The sequence below is a fragment of the Malania oleifera genome, chromosome 5 (genome assembly GCF_029873635.1).
Source record: "Malania oleifera isolate guangnan ecotype guangnan chromosome 5, ASM2987363v1, whole genome shotgun sequence".
NCBI lineage: Eukaryota > Viridiplantae > Streptophyta > Magnoliopsida > Santalales > Ximeniaceae > Malania > Malania oleifera.
The window spans coordinates 79,423,900-79,450,862 of NC_080421.1; the positions used below are offsets into that span (position 1 = coordinate 79,423,900).

Genomic DNA, 26,963 nt, shown 5'->3' on the forward strand with positions numbered 1-26,963 from the left:
ATGTATAGAGGAGAGGATTTTTTTTTTTTTTTTGACTTGAAGATGAGTATTTATACTGCTAATCCTTCTTCCTCTTAGTTAAAACGTTCACTGATAGCATGTTTAGTGACCGTTGAAAGAGAATCGTTGGAGGAGTAAAAGGGGGGACAAATGATACACAGAGGGAGGCTGGAGGAGGAAGGAAGAAGTAAGGAGGAGGGAGGCATGCAGAAGAGGGAAGGAGAAGAAAAGGGGGGCACGAGCACGTAGGGGAGCAGGGGGCCTACCACATGGCAAGCGAGTAGTGCAGCCAGGGTCCGGATTTAAATTTTGACCATTCTGTTTTTTTTTTTTTAAATATAAGAACTGACTTTTGAAAAGTCGGTTATGTGTTTGACATGACAAAACATGTTGGGGGACAGGCAGCGAGGGAGCAAGGGGCAAAGGGTTTGCTATGTGATAGGTGAGCCACACGAGGGAGGATTTAAATCCTGCATGTTCATTTTTTTATATATATAGAAGCTGACTTTTCAAAAGTTAGTTTTCAAATTGACATAACATGACAGCCCTGAGCTCACAAGGGAGCAAGGGGCAAGGGGGCCTAACACGTGGCGCCAGGCAAAGGAGGCCTATAGAAGAGGGAAATTTTTAAACGTTTGAAAAAAAAAAAACGTATATCGGAATTGACTTTCTAAAAGTCGATTATGACTCAAACAAGACTCCACTCTTACCATCACAGGGGGAATCATTAGGTTTTGAATTTCTATTTTAAAAAAAATATATCATAATTGACTTTTCAATTGTCAATTTTGACAAAATTCAACTATAAAAACTCGATTGGGTTCATTTCCGTAACTATATGGCCAGCTACCCCACAATTGTATTTATTCTATTTTAAATTGAATATTTTCGTAAAAAACTCGTCCTTTTTCTCCATTCCATAATTAAATTATGTTTCATTAATAATTAATATATATCTTTTAATATATATATTTTTTTAAGTATAAAATAGCCACTAAATTTTCATATATTTATAAAATTGAGTCAACCTATAAACAGTGCCGCTTTAAGGGATCAAAAAGCTATCTTAAATTACTTTATCAAAATTCACTTAAATAGTTTTCAAAAATATAGTTTTAGAAAAACATTTTTTATAATAATTATTTATTGTAATACAAGTCGAACGCCACTTTTTTATAAAAATAATTATTTTAAGTGATAAATACTATAAGGGCAGTACAAAATATCCCACAAGTAAATCCTTATTGGGGATATTAATCATGTTTACTCGCGTTTCACTGTCTGGGCGACTTAGAAACTAGCTAAAATGGCCATTCTTGTTCTGAAACATATTGTCCTCCACTGTGATTAGACTAAGTAGGACATCAACGTCACGACTATCACATTTTAAATTCCCATTTTAATCCTCAATTGATGAGTAACTTTTTCAGAATAAATAAAACACTTACTAGGTAGAGCAGTGCTCAACCTTGTTGCTCAATAATATGACTTCAACCCAGACAATTGACACCTGTACAGAGCCTCCAAAATAAGAACCAGAACTTGAAACCAAAAGCCAGCTTTGATTGGTCTAAGTAAAGAGCAATCAGCAAAAAAGGCCCAACATGAGGAGCATATTATGAGATGGTTGCAAAAATATGTTTAAACGAAATCATGATGGGCCATCAATTAACATTTTTCAAATTACATCACAATGCAAAGCTACACCACGCAAAGTTTGTCATCAATCCTTTTCCACATCCAAGATAAAACTACGTTGTGCCATTATCAGGACTAACATCTCCATAAGAAACCAACCCCTTCTGCCCAGCTGGGGAACTTGATCTAGAGCTAGTAGGAGATGCAGAGACCACTCTATCATGCTTCAGTCGAGCAGCATCGGGAGATCGAGAATGGGAAGATCCTCCGCTCCTTGAATTTGATCTTCTATTGCCTGGAGAATGTTTGTCAACTATTCGGGATCCCAAACGAGACCTCAACCCCTCACTTATGGCAGGTTGCCTGCCTATTGGACTCCAGCTACGAGACCTGTAACGGCCATGATAACCACCTGGGCTGCGAGAGATGCTTCTACTTCGGCGACTTTTTTGGTATCTAGGAAAAAAGGAAACATATAAACTGTTGTGTGTGGTGGTGTCTAAAATCAGCCCACCAATGAAAAAGAACAAAAAGAAAAGGAGTTCGAGGAGAGAAATTTGCTAGAAAACTAAACATATTGTATCAAAAGCAGAAGGCATTCTATTAAAGGGTGCTCCACAATTTCACATTAAATATGACTCATCTACTGATGGTGCACCACACAAATACGCATGTTCTCTATTTCAAGGTTTGTTGAAGTAACAAAACAGTAAAGAAGAGGTGGATGATCCTCAGTTTCTTACAGGTCACAGTGCCAGAATGATTCCCACAGTATTCTGCTACTACTTCCACCTGAAAAGTTAAAATCAAAACTAGCCAATATTGTGGTAACATTTTCCAGAATTATTGACACTCTTTTAACTTGAACCTGCTGGTTCTTGACACAATGGACAAGTGAATCATCTTCACTTATGTGGATGGCTGTAAACTGATGACCAGGTTTTACACAAGACACAATTGATTTATCAGCTATACCAACTTAAAGGGCCAGTGAAACTAGATCAACAAATAATCCATTTCAAACCAAAAGGGCATTTCAGCATCCCATTGAATCCAAATCATATCAACACATCCATACAACATTTGAGCATTAAAAGCAAGTAATTTTGTATATTGCACAAACAGAAATCTTAATAAATTCAAGCAATGGCATCATTCACATTTTCTTCATCTATTATTGTTTTAGTAAATCTGAACTGTTTGTTATGACAATATGATTATGATTCCATTACAAAGCATAATTCAACCGGTTGAAAATAGAAAATTGATTAAGATATGCTTAAATAAGCACACAACGCCTGCGTAACTTTACGTGGTAATTACGAATTAGTTAATGATAACAAAATCACATAGGATAGAATCACAAGTCAGTTCAGAAAGGATTACCAACTTTATAGTTACATATGTTCCCAGAAAACAAGATTGATTTGTCTCCATTAAGCCAATTTTTTTACCAGGTGAGGTGCTTTTTTTTTCTTTGATGTGTACTGATGAGAAAAATTTATGACAGAAAAATGCAATCGGAATTTTTTGGTTACTTGTTCCATCGTTTACCATTCACTTTCCATTAAAAACACACAACACCAGAGTAAGCGAGGAAATTGTAGAGTGCATATGAAGGACAGAACAAGTTCAAAGAACCATACAGTGTGTGTAATATGCAGGATGAGAGGAAGGAGATAATGAATGAGGGTTGGTCGGGGGAGAATGATACCTGGGGGGACTCCTTCCTCTTGGTGAGCTTCCATAGAATCTTCGTGGTGACCGCCTATAATACCTAGAGCAAACAACAAGAAGTCAAGGTTTAAGGAACCCTTGCCCCTCAATTCAGCCACATAAATTTGCTGTTACCTATCACGATTCCTTTCATAAGCATCCCTTCCGCCATATTGGCGTGACCTAGGAGGTGAATGCTCTGGAGATGGGGTACGATACCGACGTGCAAATGAGTAGCGTTCTGTGAACCCACGCCCCTTTCTAATGCGCTTTGAAGTGTCATTTGGAGAAGGGCTTCTCACCAAGCCCTGGCCATGATTAGGTGGTAAAGGTTCAGGATCTTTTCGGGCAAGACTACCTAATGGACTCCTTGAACTATGTCGGCGTTGCTTTCCAGACTTCCTAGCTGGGCTATCTACAGAATGCTGACACCTGGGACTCATCCTGGAAATTCTTTTGGGGCTCGTGCTTGGACTTCTCTCTGGGCTGATTTTGGTTCCTCTTTTGAGCTGTGGGGTCAGGCTCCTGTCAAAAAGTACAAGTGAATTTACTTCAGGGGACATTAATTCTTGACACATTAGACAATCAAAACAAAATTCATTTTAAAAACAAAAAACAGAACAATCATGTACATAGAAGCAAAACAAGCCAAAAGCAGAAACCTGGATTTGTTCGAGTCATCTGAATAATGGTGTTGATTGGCAGTTTTACCAGATTTGCCACCTGTGTCATTTCCATTGTTGAGAATCTCCTCATTCTTCTGAAAATACTCACCCTCTTCATGCAATGAGTCCTCCCCTATCATCTTAGGGTCATGAGCCTTTTTCTTTTCTACTATGGCCCCTTTTCCAACAACAGGGGTTGGGGATTTATTTCCTATATCTGTAACATTAAAATCACCCCAAGTCAAAAATACTACATTCATAGACTATCAGTAATTAATCATAAATAATTCCTGTCATGCATGCATGTTCTACTTGTGGACAAATTGGCATACCAGGATTATGGGATGATCTATTTTCAGCTTGCATGTTACTTGCTTTATGAGCAGAAACATGGCCACTAGCTTTTTCATTACCAGAGCTGCTTCTGCTACTGCTAGTATTCTCACTCTCTGCACTGCTTGAACTCTCTGAACTCCTGAAAGAAATGCAACAGTATGTTTTGTTCTTTTTATTACTAGTAGAAGCACAAGCAAGGAAACAGAGCAAATAGGAACATAGGAACAGGAAAAAAATTCTTTGCTTAATTGACAGGGAAATCTAATGGTACAAACCATTTGGATTTGCGCCTTGATTTTTTATGATGCCGGCCCCTCTTCTCTTTTCGTCCACCCCTCCTCTTTCTACTACGCTGGTGCTTATCTCTTCTTATTAACCTTCTCTTCTTACGCCTTCCATCACGGGAAGAACTCGAATCAGATAGTGAGGAATCAGAATCAGAATCAGAGTCTGAATCTGATAGAGACTCAGAATCAGAAGAATGAGAATCTGAAGAATCAGAGCTGTATGAATCAGTCGAAGAATATTTTCTTTTTCTCTTCCTTCTTCTGTCCTTGAGAGATCTCTTACGTCTTCCTCTTTCTTGCACATCAGAACTATCCTCAGAAGAAACAGCTTTACCAGATTTTCTCCTCTTTCCTTAAAGGAAAAAGATAACAGGATAAAGCAGAGATGAATGATATAATAAGTTCAGTAAGGAAGTAACCACAAGATCCTATTCTTGGACTAATGATCAGGACTACGAAAGCATTACCTCTCTGTGCTCCAAACACATTGTGAGCTTTACTCTGTGAAGCTTCACCACAATCTACAATATTTACAATACCATCGGGCTTTCCATCTTTTGTTCCCACCTGCTCCATTTTCTTTACAATTTCCATCCCTTGAACAACCTTTCCGAAAACAACATGTTTCCTGCCATAAAATCAGAAAAATAAAACGTACCATTAAATTATCATCAACGTGGTGATTAGCTACATTTTTTACAAAGAGAGGGAGAGAGAGAGAGAGAGAGAGAGAGAGGTGGGCAGAGAGTGAAATAAGATCATCCAAAACTCTGCACAGAGCAATGATCAATACCCATCAAGATATGGTTGGCGCCTGAAGGTTATAAAAAACTGGGACCCATTTGTGTTTGGACCACTATTGGCCATGGAGAGAAGACCAGGCCCATTATGATCCAGTTTAAAATTCTCATCTGCAAAGTAAATAAAAATATCATCACTAATACAACTAATCCGTAATGCACACAATTATGTGCTTAAAATACATACAAAACCAACCTGCAAACTTCCCTCCATAAATACTTTCTCCACCAGTGCCTGCAAACCATTTAAAAGTCAGGCTTTAGAAGTTTGGACAAGAAGACAGTAGTTAAACTCTACATTCACTAAAAGAAATAAATCAAGGACAGTGCATACCATTTCCCTTTGAAAAATCACCACCCTGTAGGGAAAAGAAATTGATTTAATGACTGAATAATTAGATGTAGTGTTTAGAGTCAAAAGAAAAAACAAACAACTGAAAATACCCCCATTTTTTTTGGTATGGCGCAGTATGCAATGTCCCCACGGGGTCAGCCACCAAATAAAACCCTAAATCCGCTCCACCCCCCACCTCCCAACAAGCTCCCCTCAGGGATAGAACCCTGGACCTCCCACATGGAAGGGCAGGTAATGAACCAGAAGCATGTGGCCTAAGGTCTGGTTTGAAATCGTCCCAAATGCCCCCCACCCCAGGGGGGACCTGCGGGGGGAGGAGGGTGGAAGAAACACACACCTCACACACAAATACACACAAAACAACAACAACAACAACAGAAACAAAGCAACAAAATTCTCCATGGACCAACAGATCTTAGAACAGCCTGGCTGCTGGTGCAATGTCGGCCAGCATCACTTGCAGAATATTCAGCTATGAAATGAAAAGATATGCCTCCAAACATGAGCATCATCCATTTGTTCAACATACTCTATTCAGCCAAATAATGTCCAAATTGGACTGTTAGGATTCCCCAATCAATTGGAATTTTCTATTTAATGATAAGATTCCCAAATCAATTGAGGTTTCTAATTAATGTGTTATGATTCCCAAATCAATTGGGATTCTATTTAATGTTAGGATTATTTAATGTTGGGATTTTTATTTAATGTGTTAGGATACCCAAATCAATTGGGATTGAGTCCATTAAAACTCGGATTGGGATATTTTACATTCCAAATAAGAGTAAGTTTCCCTACCCTATATATATGTAGCCCTACAGGGCTTTTTCATTCAAGAAATAACATAATTCATAGCCTTTTGCTAATTTCAAGGTAGATCCCTCAAAGTGATCAAACCCTATTTTCTCTTACTATTTTCCCTACTTTAAATTTCCCCAATTTCTCTATGAAAAAACCCTTGGGTCTTACCATTTGGTATCAAAGTCAACAACCCGCTTATAAAAGCAAGATCTTGGAATTCTTGATCTTCACTCGTATGCAATGGCCTCAGAAAATTCAGCAGAGTCCCAAATGGAAGCTAGGCTAAAGGCTGAATTTAGCAATATGTTTAAGTCTCAATTTGAAGAGATCCAGGCATCACTCTCTAAACTATTCATTACATCTTCCCATAAAGAGAGAGAAGAACAGCTAATCATAGGAAACAATCGTACATGCACAAAGGAGGTTACCAAGGAGAGCGTGATCATGGTCCTTCTCATATGAAGGTGGAATTTCCTTGGTGGGATAGTGATGACCCTACCAGTTGGGTTTCCAGTGCTGAAAAATACTTTGGCTTTCACCACACTCAAGAAACATCTAGAGTTAAGATTGCTGACAGTGATGCTATTCAATAGTATGACTGGTTTGAAGCTCGTTATGGAATGCCTTCATGGCAAAAATTTTTTTCTGAATTACTTGTCCCATTTGGGCCCACTGGATATGAGAATATCCATGGAGGGCTTGCGAAAATACGCCAAGGCCAAACTAAAACTGTCTTGGAGTACCAGACACGATTTGAGTGGCTATCAAACAAGACTAAAGATTGGAATGAAAGAGAACTTGTTGGTACTTTTATTGAAGGTCTCCAACCTGACATTTGGCGTGAGGTCAAAGAGCGTCAGCAACAAATTATGACTGCTGCAATTTCCTTTGCACAATTAAGAGAAGAGAAAGTGGGAGAAAAACGACACGCTCCAACAAGACCATTAGCAAGCCGAATGTCAGCAACACTATCACACCACCTGCTCCTTGCAATCCTTCTGCCAAACAATTGACTCAAGAGTAACTTCAAGAGTGAATGACAAAAGGTTTGTGCGAGCATTGTGATGAAAAGTGGCATAGAGGGCACCGTTGCAAAAAGGGATGACTCTTGGTGATTAAACCAGTGAAGAAACCAAAAGAGGTTAAGAATGACCCCCCCCCCCTTAATTTGGATTAGGACGGTATGAAATCTTATGATAATGATGAATCTATCAATTCTTCAGTTCATGCTTTAGCTAATTGCTAATCTTAACACCACGAAAATTTGTGGCTTCCTAAAACGCCAACCTGTTACCATATTAATTGATACGGGTAGCACTAATAATTTCATGGACACTAAAATTGCTAAACGGCTAGTAATATATTTATTTTTTCTGATTAAAAAAAAACACAGCTAGCCTATACTATGGAGCAATGTGAAAAGGTTGTTGTGAAGGTGGCAGATAAGAGGACCTTGACATGTCAGAGCAAGTGTCCGAAGGTTATGCAAAACCATTGCTTGCATGTTGATTTCTTTTTGCTGCCACTAGAAGACTATGAAGTGGTTTTAGGTATTGGATGGTTAAGGACTTCATGTGACATAGCTTGGAATTTCTCAAAACTGGTTATGAAGTTCCCCGTAAATGGCCAGAGAGTGACGCTTAAAGGAGAATTTTGTGGTAATGTCACTACAGTTTCAAGCCATCGTATAGAGAAGCTCTTTAAAGAGGAGTGACATGGCTTCCTGGTACAACTTCGAGCATTAGAGGAGTTACAACATCAATCTGGCCCAGATGAAGGGCTAGAATCTCTTATTTCAGAATTTTTTGACCTATATGCGGGGCCATAGTGATTGCCACCTCAGCAAACACATTATCACTGCATTCCTATATTGCCAGGTATTGTCCCAACTAATGTCCGTCCTTATTGCTATCCTTATTTTCAAAAGCAGAAATAGAAAGGATAGTGAAAGAAATGTTAGATGTTGGCATAATATAACCAAGTGTTAGTCCATATTCTTCTCCTATCTTATTGGTGAAGAAGAAGGATGGCTCTTGGCATATGTGTGTTGATTATCAAGCACTAAACAAGAATACTATGAAGGATAAAGATCCTATCCCTGTTGCGGATGAATTGCGATGAAGATCAACATGCACCTTGAGTATCTTTTGCAGATATTATGACATGTACACGACCACCCGAAGTTCACCATTGGATGTTAACTTTATTTGTAGCAATTGAAGCTTCTCTTGGAGGCCAGCTTGGAAAGAGGATGACAACTTGCAAGTCAAAGAGTCTTGATTTTTCAAGAAGCATGACAACTTGCATGTCAAAGAGTCTTGTTCTTTCAAGAAGCATTTATTTCGTTTTAAGTCTCTAGACTCCACTATAATAATTATTCTAGTTCCTAGGCACCTATTTCCTATGACAAACTATTTCCTAGGAACCTCATTACCTATGTTCTAAATGTTTTATTTTACTTTTGTGTTTTCTTTAATCTCTTAAGAAGCCATGAGCAAGTCATGTGCATGCTCATGTAAGGCTATAAATATGTCATCACTTGTATTGTAAAAGGAATTTTTGCATTATCAATTGAAAAGGAAGCTTTTTCTTGAACTTTTAAATCTTGTTCCTCTCCTTGTGAGTGAGTAGTGTGCGGCTACCTTCCATCTCCCCGGAGATTGGGTGGTCAAAGACCACGACAACGTCAACGTCATCATCAACACTACACGCCCACTCCTCTTTCATAGCTCACAGCCACAACCTTCCTCAAGCTTCATCCTCGTCTCTAGATTACTAAGGATCAACAAGCTTGTTCATGGTGCGATCAAGTACCCATGTGCCTTGGTGTTTGTCATTTCGAACCTTTTGGTAACCTCGTTTCAATTCCTTGTTTGTGAACAACCCCTAAAAGTATCTTGTAAGCCTTGAAACCCTACCTGAATCCTTGATTGAAAAACCTTGTTCATTCTCTATGACTCTTCCTAGATTTTCAACATGAACATGCTTGCTAGTACCATGCTTAGGGATATTTGATTTGTATGCTAGGACTTGTGATCTAAGACTTATAATATAACATCTTTTAAAGTGAACTTGATTGCTTGAATGAAATGATCAACTAAGGGCTTTTAAACCAAATCATATACGTTTTCAAAATCTCAATAACTTGTGATCATTAGTATATGTTTGTGATGTTCATGCTTGATTAATTCAATTCTTCCCATAGATTGTGATATTGTGTGTGTGCTACAAAGAAGGTCAACCGTAAGACTAGGGCTACTTAGAACCTTGTTAATTAGTTGGGAGGTGCCAATAGTTCACCAAACTCAACTTGAAATCAGGCTATCACCAGATGCAGGTACATAAGAATGACATTCAGAAGATTGCATTTAGAACTCATGATGGCCATTACAAGTTCTTGGTTGTGCCTTTTGCATTAACCAATGTGCTTTTGACCTTCAAAAGTCTCATGAATGACATTTTCCAACCTTACATATGTTTTTTTCTCATATTTTTTAATGAGATCCTGATATATAGCTCATCACTTGAAGATCATTTAGGTCATTTGCAAACTGTGCTCACCACTCTTCGTGAGTATCATCTGTTTGTCAACAAATCTAAATGTAGTTTTGCTCAACCGCATGTGGAATACCTTGGGCATACTGTTCCCCAAGGTGTTTAGTTGACCCTTCTAAAATACAAGTGATGACTGACTACCTATTCCACAAACAACCAAAATGCTATGAGGACTATTGGGGTTGATTGGTTACTACCACAAGTTTGTCAAGGATTATGGAAATATTAGCACTTCATTGGCTAAAAAAGCATGCATTCAAATGGAGTAAGGAATTTGAACAAGCCTTTGGCAAGCTTAAGCATGCAATGTCTACCAAACCAGTTCTTGCTTAGCCAGATTTCAACAAGGTGTTCATCGTTGAGTCTAGTGCATCAAGAGTTGACACTGGTGCAGTTCTAATACAAGACAGACGCCTCATTGCTTTTACCAATAAGGCTCTTTTTCCATCCCACATCGGCATATCAATTTATGACAAAGAGATGCTAGCCATTGTGCATACAGTTACAAAGTAGATACCATATTTAATTGGTCGGCATTCCCAAACAAGAGCCTAAAGTATTTTTTGGAGTAGCGAATATCTTCCATAGGACAATAGAAGTGGGTCACTAAGTTGTTGGGCTATGACTATGAGATTATTTACAAGAAAGGGACCAAGAATGTGGTGGCAAATGCACTCTCACGATTTCCCAAACAAGTTGAACTTATAGCAATTTCTATACCTACATGTACTACTCTAGAAAAAATGAGGAAGGAATGGTAGCAAAATCCAAAGACTCGAGGTATTACCTAAAAGCTACAAAAAGTACCAACTTCAATCCCTCCTTACTTTTGGGACTCCTAAAACTTACTATATAAAGAGAATTTTATTAGTGCCTAATTCAAACCACAAGCAAACCATATTGCAACAATTACATGCATCACCGCCTACAAATCACTCTAGTTTTCTTAGAACCTACAAGCACATTTCTCAGTAATTTTTCTAGAAGGAAATGAACGGTAAAATAAAAAATTAGTGGCAGAATGTGATATTTGTTAATGACAGAAAGGGGAAACCCTAGTGAGTCTAGGCTTTCTAGAGCCTCTTCCTTTTCCAGAAGAATCTTGGATTGATATCTCCATGGATTTCATTGAGGGACTACTATCTCCATGCTATAAGTGTTGCTCGTACTTTCATTGAGAATATTGTCAAGTTGCATGGAATTCCTTAATCTTTTGTTAGTGATCATGACAAAGTCTTTACCAACAACTTTTGAAGGAGCTTTTCCTTTTGCAAAGAACACAATTGAATATGAGCAAATATCATCCACAATCAAATGGGCAAACTAAAGTTGATAACAGGTGCTTGGAGACTATCTTCGTTGCTTTGCTAAAGACAAACTAAAAGATTGGGTGTGATGGCTCCCATGGGCGGAATGGTGGTATAATACCACTAATCATTCCTTCACAAAGTTGACTCCATTTGAGGTTGTTATTGTTGAGCTCCTCATGTCCTTGCTAGGTATTCAGTTGGATCATCCATAGTTGATCAAGTTGGCAAGGAGTTACATAATCAAGACAAAGTGCTTCATCTCCTCAAGGAAAATCTTGTTGCAACTCAAGCTCGTATGAAATAGCAAGCTGATAACCACCACAGTAAAAGGGAATTCTCAATGGAAAATCAGGTAATTCTCAGGCTACAGCCCTATAGAGTATAGACAGATATCTGTGACTGTTCATTCTTCAATGAAGTTGTCCCCTAAGTTCTATGGGCCTTATAAGATCCTGAAACACATAGACCGTGTTACTTATCGTCTTGACTTACCAACAGGTTCTAAAGTACATCCAGTTTTCATGTCTCTTGCCTCAAAAAGAAGTTAGGGGAACAAGTTAGTGTGCAGCACCACTTGCCTGATGTTGTGCATACTAGTGAGGTTCAAGTGAGCTACAAGCAATTTTAGATCGCTGAGTGATCAAACCTAAAAGTTGAGACATCATAGAAGTTTTAGTTCACTGGTCTCACCTACCATCTGAAGATGCAACTTGGGAAACTTACCAATCCTTGGAGAAGATATTCCTAGAGTTTCTTGTTGCGCAGCCTTGAGGGCAAGGCTGATATGAAGGAGGCAAGAATGTTAGGATTCCCCAATCAATTGGGATTTCTAATTAATGTGTTATGATTTCCCAATTCAATTCGGATTCTATTTAATGTCAAGATTATTTAATGTTGGGATTTTTATTTATTGTGTTAGGATTCCCAAATCAATAGGGTTTGAGTTTATTAAGGACTTGGATTGGGATATTTTTACATTCCTAACAGGAGTAAGTTTCCCTACCCTATATAAATGTAACCCTACAGGGCTTTTTCATTCAATCAATAACATAATTCATAGCCTTTGGCTAATTTCGAGGTAGATCCCCACAAAATGATCAAAACCTATTTCCTCTTACTATTTTCCCTTCTTTAAATTTCCCCAATTTCTCTACAGAAAAACCCTAGGGTCTTATCATGGACATAGAAACTGTGAAACTTAGTTGCTTACCAATATCTAGGCATGCGATAAAATCGGTGCAATTTTGCAATGCAGTTCAAGAAACATATCTAAATTTATTTTTGTTTTTTGCATGCGCTAACATAAACAGTATCCTGCGCATAGAGGACAATTGATTGTCCTCTCATGCAGAGAGGTTATTGAGCAATCTAAAGATCCTAAACCTTGAAGAAAACCAAAAGGCACAAAAAAATGGTAGCCCTCACCTTAGCTAACCATTAGACATGACATTCCAACAACAAGATGACATTCTACGAAAATTTACCACACTACCACCTTTAAAGGACAAGGAGAAATAGCAAGATTTCTCTAAAACGAGGTAAAATGTTATAAAAGACAAGAACTAACATACTTGTGCCATAAATCCAGTAATTATGCGATGGAAAATTGATCCCTTGAAGTGAAGAGGTTTCCCAGTAGAAATCCCAATGCCCTTCTCACCTACAAAGGACCATAACCCATAAACATTGAACTTCAACATGTAGCCAACACTGGCCCTATCAGAAATTGATTCTTTCACATGTACAATGAGTGCAGTTTTTTCAATCACATACTCAATTAGTTACTCATGGAAACAAAAATGCAAAAAAAACGCACATGCAGGCACCATAAACTATAATATTAGAGTTCTAAGACAGCAAACTGATTTTTTTTTTTCTTTATTTCTCCCTCCAAACAAATCACCATTCACGAATCCTCTCCATGACATATTAAAAGTATGTATAACCAAAACTTTATCTTTCTCAAAATCCAAGAAGAAATTCATCATGGAGAAGCAAATAAATATTTACGTTATGTATTTAATGGTGTGCACCATCTAATGTCACGGGAAGCTAGTAAAAAGCAGGAGTTAATGCAAGCAGTGCGAGTCCAGGACATTACATACGGGAACTATAGTAGGTTTGACTTGATTTTTCAATATATGGTTTGACACTTCAAAGTACTATTCTCACTTCCAAAAGCAACAAGCAATGCAATTTATGCATATATAAGTCTTGTTACTTTGCAGAAGGAATGAAAGCATCATACTTCTCCCCTATAAATAAAACTTCTTTCTCGGCATCTCTTTGAAAACATTCAAATTTTCTTTCTCATGGGTAAATAAGAATCTTAGTGTCACTTCCCATCAAATTCCAATACAGTACAGCTCCAGCTTCAATCAACACCACGCCTTCACTACCTACTATTAACTTTATAATATTCAACTGTTTCAACTCAAGTATAGGCTATCTAGCTGTGTTTTATATATGGAGCAATATTGGATAAAATTAATAGTAAATTAGCATTACGTCCAGAATCTAGTTGGCATGTTGAAAAGAAAAGTGTATCCAAAATCGATGCAATGAGCAAGTTTATTCCGTCTGACTAGAAAATTTTCTACTTGTATTTCGATCCACCCTGTCTGTGTTAAAGTTTCTACATTCTCTCATTAAGAGTAATTATTTAATCTCTTGTAAAATTTCTTTATGATAAAGTATATTGAACCTTTGTTTATATTAATTTTCTTACATTTTGTTTCAAAATTTTAATATCTTTACTATTTAGCAGGGTTCCTGTTGAAATCAGAGCCATTTAGTGTTATTATCCTTTTATTTATTCAATTAAATCTTTTAATAAGTTTTATTTTTGTTCATACTAGCTTTAATCTTGTTAATCTTATTCATTTCTAGCTAGTCCATTTAGTGTTATGATCCTTTTATTTATTCAGTTAAATCGTTTAATAAGTTTTGTTTCAGTCCATGTTAGCTTTAATCTGTTAATCTAATTCATTTCTAGCTAGTGTTTAACCCAGTCATCGGTGTCAAGCATTGGTTAGCCAGCTTAAATCCATTGGTCAGCCCGTTGTTGGTGTTTTGTGGTTCCGAAGGTGGTCCCTGCCAAATCTGTAGGTTTTTATTTCTTTTATTTTATATTCTGAAATAAATCAGTGTTTTTTGCACGAGAGAGAACTTATTAAAAAATTTATTATTATTAGTATTATTATTATTATTATTATTATTAATCAAGTGTTGGTCAGCCAGTTTAAATCAATTGGTCCGTCAGCCCGTTGTTGGTGTTTGGGTGGTCCCTACCAAATTTGTAGGTTTTTATTTCTTTTTTCATATTCTGAAATAAGTCAGTGTTTCTAGAGAGAGAGAACTTACTAAAGGATTTATTATTATTATTATTATTATTATTACTAAAAGAAATTACCTATTTTTATTCATTTAAATTTTAATTCATTACATGCTCAAAGAACCAATAATAAAGCATTTGCATAAAAATTATGAAATTAGGATGACAAAATAATCAACTTTTGGTTCATCCACTTTCTCTAATTACCAAAGGGGTTCATATTATCATAGGATGGGTTCCATTCATTCCAGTAAATTACATCCTGGAAATATAATAAATAAGCATATCAATGTCGATGGATGTCAAGATGCATCATGTAATGTTTTTTGTAAAATCTTGACATAAATTGTTGGCCTAGAGCTAACAGCTTAAGCTTTTAGGTGAAGTAGTAATCTAACAAGTCACGTTGCTAGGAGGTCCTAGGTTCTAGTTTTGTTGCCTGCTTTTACTGTTTGTTAAGAATTATCTTATTCTCTATAATGGGTGTGGCTCGTGTGTTTGTCTCTCAACATGCAATTAGGCATGTGCAAAGAAGTGTTCAATCTTGATATAAATTGCTGGCCCACAACCCTAAGATTTTGAGTGAAGTGGTAATCTACCAGTTTCCATGAGTCGGAGATCTCATAATTCTTGCATGCTTCACTTTTTTCCCAATTTCATGCATTTGTCTTCTTTGGGAATCGAAGGGGCCAACTAAATCCCACAACAACAACAACAACAACAAAAAAACAAGCCTTAAGTCCCACTAGGTGGGGTCCCCTACATGAATCCTTTTTCCGCCAATTTACATGATCATGAGCAATTTCTTCCAACAACTTCAAGGCTATTAAATCTTTACTCACTAACTCATTCCAAGTTATTTTAGGTCTACTGTCACTTCTACTACTCCTCACGATAACTAGCTCAATCATCCTCACAAACACATTATTTGGCCTACATTGCAAATGCCCAAACCATCTAAGTCGTCCCTTCCTTATCTTCTACAAGAGCTAAACCCAACTAACCACAAATATGTTCATTCTTTAATTTATCTTTTAATGTTATTACTACTCATCCATCTTAGCATTCACATCTCAATAACTTTTACTTTTTGGATATGTTGTTTCTTAATTGCCCAATTTTCTGATCCATATAGCATAGCTTGTCTTACAGCCATCATATAGAACTTCCCTATGATCACCATGGCACGCTCAAAGCACTTCTCCATTTTACTTAACTTGCATTAACTCTATCCATTACATCATCGTCAATCTCTCCTTCAACTTGCATAATAGCACTCCTGAGGTGGGCCTCTAGATGCGTTTTGGGCATAAAACGCCCAAAAGGCACAATTTTTAAAAGGTGATAAGTCCATTAAGGCATTTGCCTTTTTAGTTGATGCGCATGAAAAAAAATTAAAAAACAAATAAAAAGAAACAAGTTAAGACTTAAATGCAGAGACATTACCCCCCCCCCCCCACCCCCCCTTTCTTTTCGACAACTAAAGAGCCTTTCCTCCATTCTCCACTTGCAAGAAAACTTCTCACCTCTTCCAACCTGTTGTCTTCCTCCAATGACCCCCTCCAGTCTCTCGCCTCTCTCCAGCAACCCCCTCTTGCCTCTCATCTCCCTTGAGCGACATCCTCCAATGTGCCTCTCTCATCGATTGTCTCTCTCAATTTCGAGTCTCTCTTCTCCAACTGATTCGTGTCTCTCTCTCTCTCTCTCTCTCCCCCCCCCCCCCCCCCCCAAAAAAAAAAAAAAATCTTGATCATCTTAGTTCTCTCGTCTCAAGTCTATCTCAATTGAAACCCCAAAATTCATGGTGAGTTGCACTTGCAGCTGCTTTGCATTGTTTTCAATTTTCAAAAATTAATTACAAAATATTGGAAATTTTGAAAGAATGAAGCAAGCCTTGCTGATTTTTTAGTTACCCCCGAATTTCCTTGCTGTTTGTTTTAGTTTTTTACTTATTTCCCCCCAAATTTCCACAATGAAAGGTTGAAGAGCTGCTGCTTCTCTGCTGCTCGTTTCGCCATTTCCTGGAATGAGCTCTCAACTCTGAAAAATTTTAAATTTCCTGCTACAGCTGCTGATTGTTCCAATTCAATAAACAAAAGCATGTCTGAAGGTGAATCAAGGGGACAGGTTTAAACATCATTTGGCTGGTACAAGGAAGAAAACAAAAGCTTGTGCAAAAGCTCCTCAAAATGTGAGAAATGAATGCACGATCACTCTCGAAAAATTCCAAGAAGAGACGTGTAAAAGAAATAATCTTCCAAAAGAGATTGGGATGGGTCCAGGTGGAGGGTTGATTGAGAGTGCTTCTTCTCCATCGCTTGGAGATCTTGAGCAACAAAAGAGTGGGGGTGGCCTTAATCCTAGGGCTAGAGGCCCAATGGATAAGTTCACATCTTCACTGACCGAACAAGCCACTCTAAACTCACAATGGAATAAAGAAGAGAGAAATGAGGTAAGTAGGAAAGTTGGATGTTGTGTGTTCAACAATGCTCTTCCACTTAGTTTGATGGATGACATATATTGACGTGTTATAGCGGTTTGTATTGCTAATTATGGGCGAGGTTTCAAGCCTCCATCCATGCATGAGATGAGGACATGGATCCTTAGAGATGAAGCGAAAGACATGGATGGCATGTTGAAAGAGCACAAAAAACTTGGAAGGAATATGCATGTTCTATCACGGCTGATGAAAGGACTAATGGGAGTTCAAGGGTCCTAATTAATTTCTTTGTGAATAGTCTTGCTGGTACATGGTGTTTAAAATTCATCAATGCTTCTAATTCTATTAAAAAAAAAAATGGCGATTTGCTATCTAAATATCTAAATGAGGTGGTTGAGGACGCTAGTGAGGAGAATGTTGTGCAGGTGATAACTGATAATGCGAAGCAAATGATAAGTGGTGGAAAGAAACTTATTGAAAAGAGGAAAAAGTTGTATTGGACTCCCTGTGCTGCACATTAATTGGATCTCACATTGGAGGATATTGCAAAATTGAAGATCCGTGCAACCACAATCCTAAAGGCTAAGCAAGTTGGAGAATTTTTTTATAATCATTCCTATGTACTTGCAATGATGAGGAAGCATTTCACCAACAACAAAGAACTCATCTGCCCCACAGTAACACGCTATTCTACAGCATTTCTGGCACTCCAAAGCCTTTACAAACAAAAGCAAGGCCTTCAATCTATGTTCTCTTCACAAATGTGGTTCACTTCTATATATGCATAAATGCATGAAGGTGCAAGGGCTCACTCAATTGTTTTATTTGACCAACTTTTTTAGTCTCATGCAGCTTATGTTACCAAGAGTGTATTCCCTCTTGTTTGTGTCCTAATGGGAAGTTGCTTCTGAGGAAAGACCAACCATGGGGTTTATCTATGAGTTGATGGATTTGGCAAAGGGAAAAAATTTCTGCGAATTTTTCTAGAAATGCCAAGAATTATGAACCCATTTGGAGGAAAGTAGATGATAGATGGACTCCACAACTTCATCACCCTTTACATGCTGCGGGATATTATCTAAATCCCCAATTGTATTATAAGGAGAACTTCTCTGATTGTGAAGTAAAGAAAGGATTATTTGAATGCATGGATAGAATGTTGGAATATGAGGATAGGCCAGCTGCAGACATCCAATTGGATTTGTTTGATAATGCACAAGGGGATTTTAGGACTCAAGTGGCTATTGACTCTAGAATGTTGAGAAGCCCATGTATAAATAATACTTTAATAACAGTTAGTTAATTAGTAAAAGGATTCTATCCTTATTTCTTCTTATAAGTTAGAAGCAAGTGTTTCTTCTTTTGTAGCTGATTGGAGGAAGTGTTTTGGGACAAAAACCCCAGAGTCAACAAAGTTTGTCATTCGTGTGTTCTTAGCCTCACTAGCAATGCTAGCGGATGTGAGAGGAATTGGAGCACATTTGAGCAGGTTCTTAGTTCTTACAAATGCCACATTATTCTCATTTCACTTGGATATGCAATTATTTTCTAACCTCTAAAAATTTAAATGGCTTAAACTTAAGTGTAGATTCATACGAAAAAAGAAAAAAAGGAATAGATTAGAGCACAAGAGATTGAATGCTCTAGTTTATGTGAAGTACAACACCAAACTGAGAGAGAGAGATATACGAAAAAGACAAATTTATGATCCAATATTGGTGGGGGAAGTAGATTCATACGATGAGTGGATCACTGAGAAGGAAGAACCCGTCCTCCCAAAAAATCCTTCTTGGCTTGATGATGAAAATATCTTCTAATTTGATGCTATTAGAGCTTTGTTGGTGGTAGCTTTTGAAGGAGATAATGCTTAAGCAACACAAGCTTGTGGTAGCTCGCATTCCTTAATTCCTAGCAGAGGGAAGACTAGTGATTCTTGTGAGAACTTGAGTACGTACAGATCAATAGTTAGTTTTGAATTTACTAAATTCTTATTTTATAATTCTCCTAACCTATAGTTTCATTGAATATCTAGGCACTCAAGACAAAGGCAAAAGGACAAAATTGGTCACAATTGAGGAAGAAGATGATGTTGAAGTAGGAGAGGGGGAATTTATAAGTAGAATAACTCCTATATAGATGAGTTTGATGAGGACGAAGACTTTGATGAAGACCTTGATAGTTCCCTTCGAACTTTGTTAATTTAGATTTAGGTTCTTCGAATCTTGGATGATGAGACATTGTGATGCTTTAATTTGGTTTTTTCTCTTCTTTTTGTTATGTTTATTTAAGAGTTTAAACTTTCAATTTTGTGTTGTTATGTTTTATGCTTATCTTTTGACATGCATTATTTGAGTTTGTAAGCTAAAAATGGCCTATATGATACTAACGAATTATGTTTTTATTTTTATTTTATTTTTTTTGTTATTTAATTTTTTTTCTGATTTTTATACTATATATAAATCTATTTTTTTTTGTTTTTTATATAAAAAAAATAAAAAATTCAGTCCCAAAAGGCTTATGCCTCACCTTGTGGAGGGTAAATCGCCTCACTTTACACCTTTTAAAACATTGATTCTAACTAGATTCTACTCCATCTCTAGTTTCATCAATCAAAACAATATCATCTGCAAACAACATACATCATGGAACCTATTTGAGGAGAACAAACACTATGAACATTTATAATATCTTGGCCTAAGGCCATCTTGATTTTTATGATTCTATCCCTTGCTCTTTTGACAAACAAAACTATCTTTTAAGTCTTTGTCTACAATGCTTACTACCCCATTCTTGTATTTTTCTTTTCCACTATACGAAAGTTTGAATCCTGATTTTTTAATTTCTTTTACTTTCTTCCCTACCCACTTAGTTTCCTCGAGGCAGATTATAACAATTTTTCTTCTAATCATTGTGTCCACTACCTTCATATTTTTACTCGTAAGTGTCCTTATATTCCAAGCCACTAATCTAATCCTAGTATCCTGAATTAACTTCTTTATCCTCCCACGTCCAAAATGATGCAGGAACCCTTGCATATTTGACACTTTACCTAGGTGCCGATAAGGAGCGTCGCTTTGAGGCAACAACCTAGCCCGCCCTCACCCATTCTTTACTACACCCTAGTGGTATAAGAGTAATGTGTCGCTCACAGGGAACGCCCTAGCAAATTATTGGTAAGAATTCATATCATAGAGATATAACAAGTTTTACATTGGCTATCAATTACCTAACACAACCCTCCTTCTTTACCCAAGCTTGAGACTGACTATGTGAAATAAAGACAAATTTTAGCAGTAAACCAATGAAAAATTTTATTAAAATAAAGCAAAATTTTGCAAGAAGAGATGGGAGAAATTGCAGAAAAAAAAAAACATAAAATATATCAATTGATCAATAATAACTTTGTGAATCACTTCCAACTTATATAAGATTTTTACTCAACGAAAATCAGTGCGCCCACCTCACATGTGGGAGGTGGAGAGGTGCCGGAGCACGTGACTAGAATAAGTCAGCTTCAGTACTTCATGTTATTAATCACTTCTAGAGTTCTAGTCATTGAAGACCTGATCCAAGCTAATAAAATTCATACAAAACCACTTAAAAGAAACAATAGTCTCATAAAACAACAAACCAAATGTGACGACAAGAATAAACATTCATTGGAAATGCAGTAATTAACAAATGGACATTAGACGCTAGAATTGACAAAAGTTTACAGCATAATACCTGTGCAGAGTGCACGGAAATTCTCTGCCGTCTTAGGGACAACATCAGCAAAGAGCTACACATTTGAGAAGCAATACGATAAATTATATCTCTATAGGCAAATGCATGTTATACAGGACAACACAATTAACTCAAGGGCAAAACAAAAAGGAGGAGTGTGTAGCAGGAAAATTACCTCAAAGACAATTCTTTCTGCTGGATTCCCATTGAATGACACATCTAAAAAAACTAGGGGATTCTTTTTCTTAACCATCTCTACTAACTCCAGAGATGCTGAAAAATAACCAGAACATCAACATATTTCTTTAGAAAACTATAATATAAAATACTCAATTTTTCTGATATTGGCCATGCCATTGCCAGTGCTCCTGCAATATTATTCTAAAAGGCCAGACATTGCAGCAACAGTCAATAAGCAGAGATAAGTTTTAAAAGGTGTGTTTCAAGAGCTGAGCTATGGCTTGAAGCAAAAGGTAAGCTGAGACTGCAAAACTTTGCTTTTCTAAAATTATGAAACCAAAACCATTGCAAGTGGGAAACACCCATAACAAACCATTCCCTTCCACTGATTACAACACCTACTTGCAATGTTTGTAAGGGCTCAAAACCAAGCATACTTCCAAATTGGCATGTAGATAGAATTTGGGACATGTAAGTTCAGCAGCACAAAAATATTGAAGACATTGTAAAGTAAAGAAAAGTTCTTTTCTTTTATCAAATTCTCATGCATGGTACAACATTTGTTATCAGAACTATTTTCCATTGAAAGAAACAGAACTTTTTGCATGCATTAACCAGAAATTTTAGTGAGTAAATATTTTACCAGAAAATTTTCTTCACAAACTCCAAATGGATTATCCACCAATATAAATAGAAAAGTAAGAAGGATTCCTTTCATTTCCTTCAAATTAATGACAAAGGTTAAGAAAAGTTCTTTTCTTTTATCAAATTCCCATGCATACTGCAGCTTTTTCAGAACTATTTTCCATTGAACAAACAGAACCTTCTATATGCATCAACTTCAAATTACCGCATAAAAACATTGCGACATTCACACAGCCAACAAAACCCTAAAAAGCCTAAAACCCATTTCTCCAATTCAAACTATGTCTCCACGCCAAAAACAAAAAACTCCAATCGCGAGAAATTCATTGAATCGTCATAAACTAGAATATTTGAGAACAAAAACAAACAATAATTATACATACAACGAAAATTTGAAGTCCGAATCCAAACAATCAAAGATGAAGTGGCGAGTCTAGGCTCAGCGAGTTTCCAGATTACCTCTGGAAGGATATGACTGAGGCAGAGTGAACTCGGTTAGAACTCAGCAAGAAAAATCGATGGCCAAGACCATTGCTGCTTTGTAAGATGAGAAAGAGCGTACGACCTTTGGGACAGTTAAGGCCTTCTGTTTTGGGCTCCAGAAAGTAGACCGCGCTGAGCGGCTAGTCCCTTCACTGTTCCAACTCAATGGTACGGGTTTGTTCTGTAAACGAAACGAAACGAAATGAAACGAAAAACGAAACGATCCCCTTTCACATTGGGAAAAAATTAAGCCTCTGCAATAAATGAAATTACTTTAAAATGATGCACATTTCATCATTTTGTAATTCTCATCACTGTAATTGTCATCATTTCTATATAATTCTTGTTCAACATTTTTTGTATAAAACAATTCTATGTATTTCACATATCATTATTTCAGTATAAAATATATCTATATTTTCCATTTCATCGTTTCTGTGAAACATTGTTGTATATCTCGTATATTATCATTTCCTAGTAAAAACATATATATATATATATCATATTTCATCATTCCTTAGTAAAAGTACATTTGTATATAAATCTCATATCTTTACATCTGAATAAAAACATATCTGGGTATCTCATATTATCACATATTTCAATTTCAACCACATTTTCCATAATAAAACTGTTATTTCATATTCCTCGTGCCACATAATTTTTAACTGAGAATCATAATCTAATGATCACAGGAAAAATATCAATATCATAGTTTTTCCAAAACATAAACGGTATTCACAATTTCCACACTTAATTCCAACCAATTAATTTTTTCAAAAATATCTGTTATAATTTATTCCCCTTGCTAACTTATTGAGAAGGTGCCTGCTAAAATTTCTAAACTCACGCTCACGACATTCGGAGTTCAAAATCCTGAAATCATATTTTCCCAATTCAATTAGCTCAACCCCAGAATTACAATTATTTTAATATTCCTAAACTCACACGTTTCCATTAACTGGTTAAATTCTAAAAATGCAGGTTTGATTCATATTTAAATTTAATTTCTAATATATTAAAAACACCAATATGATCAAATCCCCATAGTTTAATCTAATTCCACAATATTCTCCAAAAACTCTATTCAATCAAATCCCTGCAGTTTAACTTAATCTCAGGAATATTTCAAAAAATCTAATATAGCAAAATCCTGCAGTTTAATTTAATATCAGAAATATTTCCAAAAATTTAATATAATTCAATCCTGCAGTTTAATTTAATCCAAGAAATATCTCCAAAAATCTAATATAATCCTATCCTACAGTTTAATTTAATCCCAGTAATATCTCAAAAAATCTAATAAAATCAAATGCTACAATTTAATAATTAAATTTAGAATTTAATTGGTTAATTTTTTAAAACAACAGACACAATTTGTACTCCTCACCTTATCCTAGGAGTGGTGCCTAAGAAGCCCAAATCACAAATCCACTCCGATTAAAACAAAGAAGATGGAAGTTGGGATCCTGATATCGCGTATGATCGTCAATTTAGTTGAAGATCTGAAGAAAAATTGAGAGAGAGAGAGAGAGAGAGAGAGAGAGAGAGAGAGAGAGTTATATTATCCATAGAGTGGTACCTGCAACGACCCTACAACAAATCCACTCTAATTAAAATGTCGATGGTCAAATTTGGAAGTCAAGGATACTTCCCATTCTTCAATTGGCGCACGATAAGAAATCTTAGAGAGAGAGAATTGGAGTGTGGAGAGAGAGAGAGAGAGAGTAGAGAGAGAAAGAGATGAAGAGATGAAGAGTACGCTTTGGGAGGGTTCTGTTTGCAATTGCAATTGCAATTTAAGTTCTTAGGAACTTGATTTCATATATATATATATATATATATATATATCTTATTATATTAGTTATTTAATTAATTCAGTGTAATAATATTTAATTAATTAATTAATTAATTTTTTTTTAAACTTCCATGCATATAATTTTCTAGGGCGCTACATCACTTCACATCTAATAAACTAATGGTTAATATTTTCCTCATGTTGACCACATAGAGGACAAGTAGCTTCATGGATTTTATGTAATTTCTTTAATTGACTCTTGGTTAAAAATGTGAATTTTTTAGTGAATCTATAATAAGAAATAAACAAATAATAACTAAACTTAGATTTTAGTGGTCCTATAATGTAGCACCCCGACCCGCCACGTGGGCTTGGGGTGTTGCTTTAGTGACGTCTGTGCACCTGATACCATAATCAGTAATATAAATGTAGCGGAAGTAATAAAATATTCTTCATAATCCATTACCAAAGTTCTATGTTACTAATATACATCAGAGTCTCCCAATGCTCATAATACAACCCATAATACAATACTAAAAATTAACTCAGTCCATACACTCATATTACATACTCAGGGGCTTCAAACCCAACTTAAATACAATAGAGTTCTTACTGACACTCACAAAAACTAACTGGCTATCACTCCGCGCCGGAAAACTCAACCTTGAGATGGTCCTGAAAAGATAATTTGTATATTGGGGTGAGACACTTCTCGGTAAGGAAGATTAAGTTAATATCAGTGTGTGGTCAACATGCATTTAGTATTTACCGAAAACATTCATCCTTCATTTAATTGAAAATAGCTATCTTACATTATACTCACTTTACACATTTGAAAATATTCATCTTGTTTGCATAGTAAATAGTTTAGTAAATAAGTGACATCATTTACATAAATCTACATATATGCATAAAAGACACTCATTGGGACTAAACACCATTTACTTCCCCCATGGTGCGTGTTGTACGGCCCGAAGGCTGGACTAAGCCTGGGGTGATCAACCCAAACAAAGTCAAATCATATGTCTGCTAATACACTTGCGGGAATCTGCAACTCAAATGCAGGTCTGATTGCCTTACCACTTCATGGTCTGGACTTCTAGGAAAGGTACACCCTCTACTGAGGTCAATCGGCTAAAACCACCCTACACTTCTATCTAGAACAGTGTGGGCACACATGATCAACTACTGAATCTCTAGCAACGGTATCGTGCTCATAACATAACTGGTCCTCAAGGTTCCTAAAGCATATCATGCAATTTAAGTAATAAAAACTGTATTTCAAACTCATTTCGTATAGAACCTGTCATATTATAAAAATCTTGGCCCTCAACCGTCATATAAAACCTGGCCCCCAGTCGTTATATACATCTCGACTCACAGCACTAAATAAAATCCTGGCCCTCGACCATCATATACATCTCAGCTTACAGCCGCTAAATAAAATTTCGGCCCTCAACTGTCTTATAAAACTCAGCTCATAGCCGCTATATCAAATCCCTGTATTTTTCACAAACAGTTCAATATTTCGCAAACATTCACAAACTTGGTTAAACAATAACCCCCAAAATAACATTCACCTGCCACATGATTTCATTATTTTGAACATAGCTCATAGGCAATCAAGAAACACAGTATATTTAGTTTATAACGTCAAACCAAACTTTCCACTGTTCATTTTTACTCAAAATACCATATCGTATATGTAAGAACTCGAACCGTGATAGGTGGGTTTAATTAAATAAGAGAGGGCAAATTGGGAATTTAGCAGGTTTGTCGACAAAGTCAGATTTCGTTGACGAAGTCCATGTAAGTCTCGTCGATGAAATTCAGAGGCTAGTCGATGAGGAGAAGCTGAGAGATTTTGGGAAACAGGTAATATCAGGATTCGTCAACGAATCCATCGTCTCGTCAACGAGCTGTCTATATGACCCCATCGACGAGGACACCATTTCGTCAATGAGGACAGCTGAGTTAAAGGGCTATAAATATCATTTCTCTTTGCTTCCAAGCTAAGAAAACTAATTTTTTTTTCTCTCTCTCTTTAGAACTCTTCCTACTCTCCATCTCTCTAGATTTCTTTGTCGTTCGTCGTGAGGATCGTTAATCCGAAGTTACCATAAGGATTGTGGAAGGATTCTCTACAAAACCTACGGATCGGAATCCCGTTTCGGAGATTTTCAAATTTCAACTTAAAATCAAGGTAAGGCTCGATTTTCTTTTCTGATCCAATAGTTTGGTAGAGGACGAAGTTGTGAGTATATTCTGTACTGTGATTTGTAGGTTTTGGAACTCGGTTTGCTGTTTAGGGGCCTTAGAGTTCGGGATTTGCCATTTGGAGGAAAGGTAAGAGGAATTGTGTTTATATTGGTTATTTTTTTGAAATCGAACTCGGTAGAACTATGGTTCACGGTCCTGTGTGTGTTTTGTCTACTCATTTGGAGGGATCTAATGGCGAAAACTATGGGTTTTCATGATTAGAGTTTTGGTAAAAGGGGAGGACGGGCTGCATCCCTGGTTTTGTTGAAAACTGAATGTATATGTTGATTTATACCATGTTATAGGGATGGTCGTGCCTTGACTTGTTTTAAACTGTATATGTTTGGAAAACCATGATTTTAGATTACCAAATGGGTGTGGTTTGTTTGGTTATATGAGCATGCATGTTTGTGTTGTATTTTTGTTGAAATGCTAGTAGGAACGTGGTTCCGAATTTGTTCCAGGTACTGAGAGTGTCCGGCTCTATATCCGAGGGCATATGAAATCGCTGGCCATAGGTTGGCAGAGTGTTCGGCTCTATATCCGAGGGCATGAGCCTATCCCAGATGATCATCGAAGGGTGTGGATCCACCAGTTAGCGTTGGTACGATGCCATGGGAGTCAGGGACTAACTA

The 26,963-nt window shown here is 36.7% G+C and overlaps 1 protein-coding gene across 3 annotated transcripts; it reads right to left on the reverse strand.

Annotated features, from left to right (window-relative positions):
- Positions 1-1,542: 1,542 nt before the first annotated feature.
- Positions 1,543-22,505, reverse strand: LOC131156513 (peptidyl-prolyl cis-trans isomerase CYP63-like). 3 transcript variants are annotated; one of them, XM_058110247.1, is made up of 15 exons: positions 22,248-22,474; positions 21,139-21,236; positions 20,964-21,018; positions 13,035-13,123; positions 5,777-5,801; positions 5,639-5,677; positions 5,436-5,553; positions 5,110-5,270; positions 4,631-4,994; positions 4,352-4,494; positions 4,017-4,236; positions 3,490-3,879; positions 3,353-3,415; positions 2,382-2,430; positions 1,997-2,094 (listed from the first exon to the last, which is right to left on the reverse strand). In XM_058110247.1, exons 2-14 carry the CDS (start codon positions 21,214-21,216, stop codon positions 2,421-2,423), a joined length of 1,755 nt encoding a protein of 584 aa, XP_057966230.1. In that variant the 5' UTR covers positions 21,217-21,236; positions 22,248-22,474; the 3' UTR covers positions 1,997-2,094; positions 2,382-2,420. The 3 variants fall into 3 exon arrangements, with proteins under 3 accessions (XP_057966229.1, XP_057966228.1, XP_057966230.1); XM_058110246.1 differs by lacking the exon at positions 2,382-2,430 and having other exon boundaries at positions 1,543-2,094; positions 22,248-22,505; XM_058110245.1 differs by lacking the exon at positions 2,382-2,430 and having other exon boundaries at positions 1,543-2,094; positions 22,172-22,398.
- Positions 22,506-26,963: the final 4,458 nt, after the last annotated feature.

Excerpts from the sequence above, each read along its gene's own strand:
- LOC131156513 (XM_058110246.1), bottom strand. The coding sequence starts at position 21,216 with ATGGTTAAGAAAAAGAATCCCCTAGTTTTTTTAGATGTGTCATTCAAT. Across the intron at positions 5,802-13,034 it reads TTACTGGATTTATGGCACAA|GGTGGTGATTTTTCAAAGGG; the intron begins GTATGTTAGTTC and ends TTTTCCCTACAG. Across the intron at positions 2,095-3,352 it reads AGAGGAAGGAGTCCCCCCAG|ATACCAAAAAAGTCGCCGAA; the intron begins GTATCATTCTCC and ends CTTTTTTCCTAG.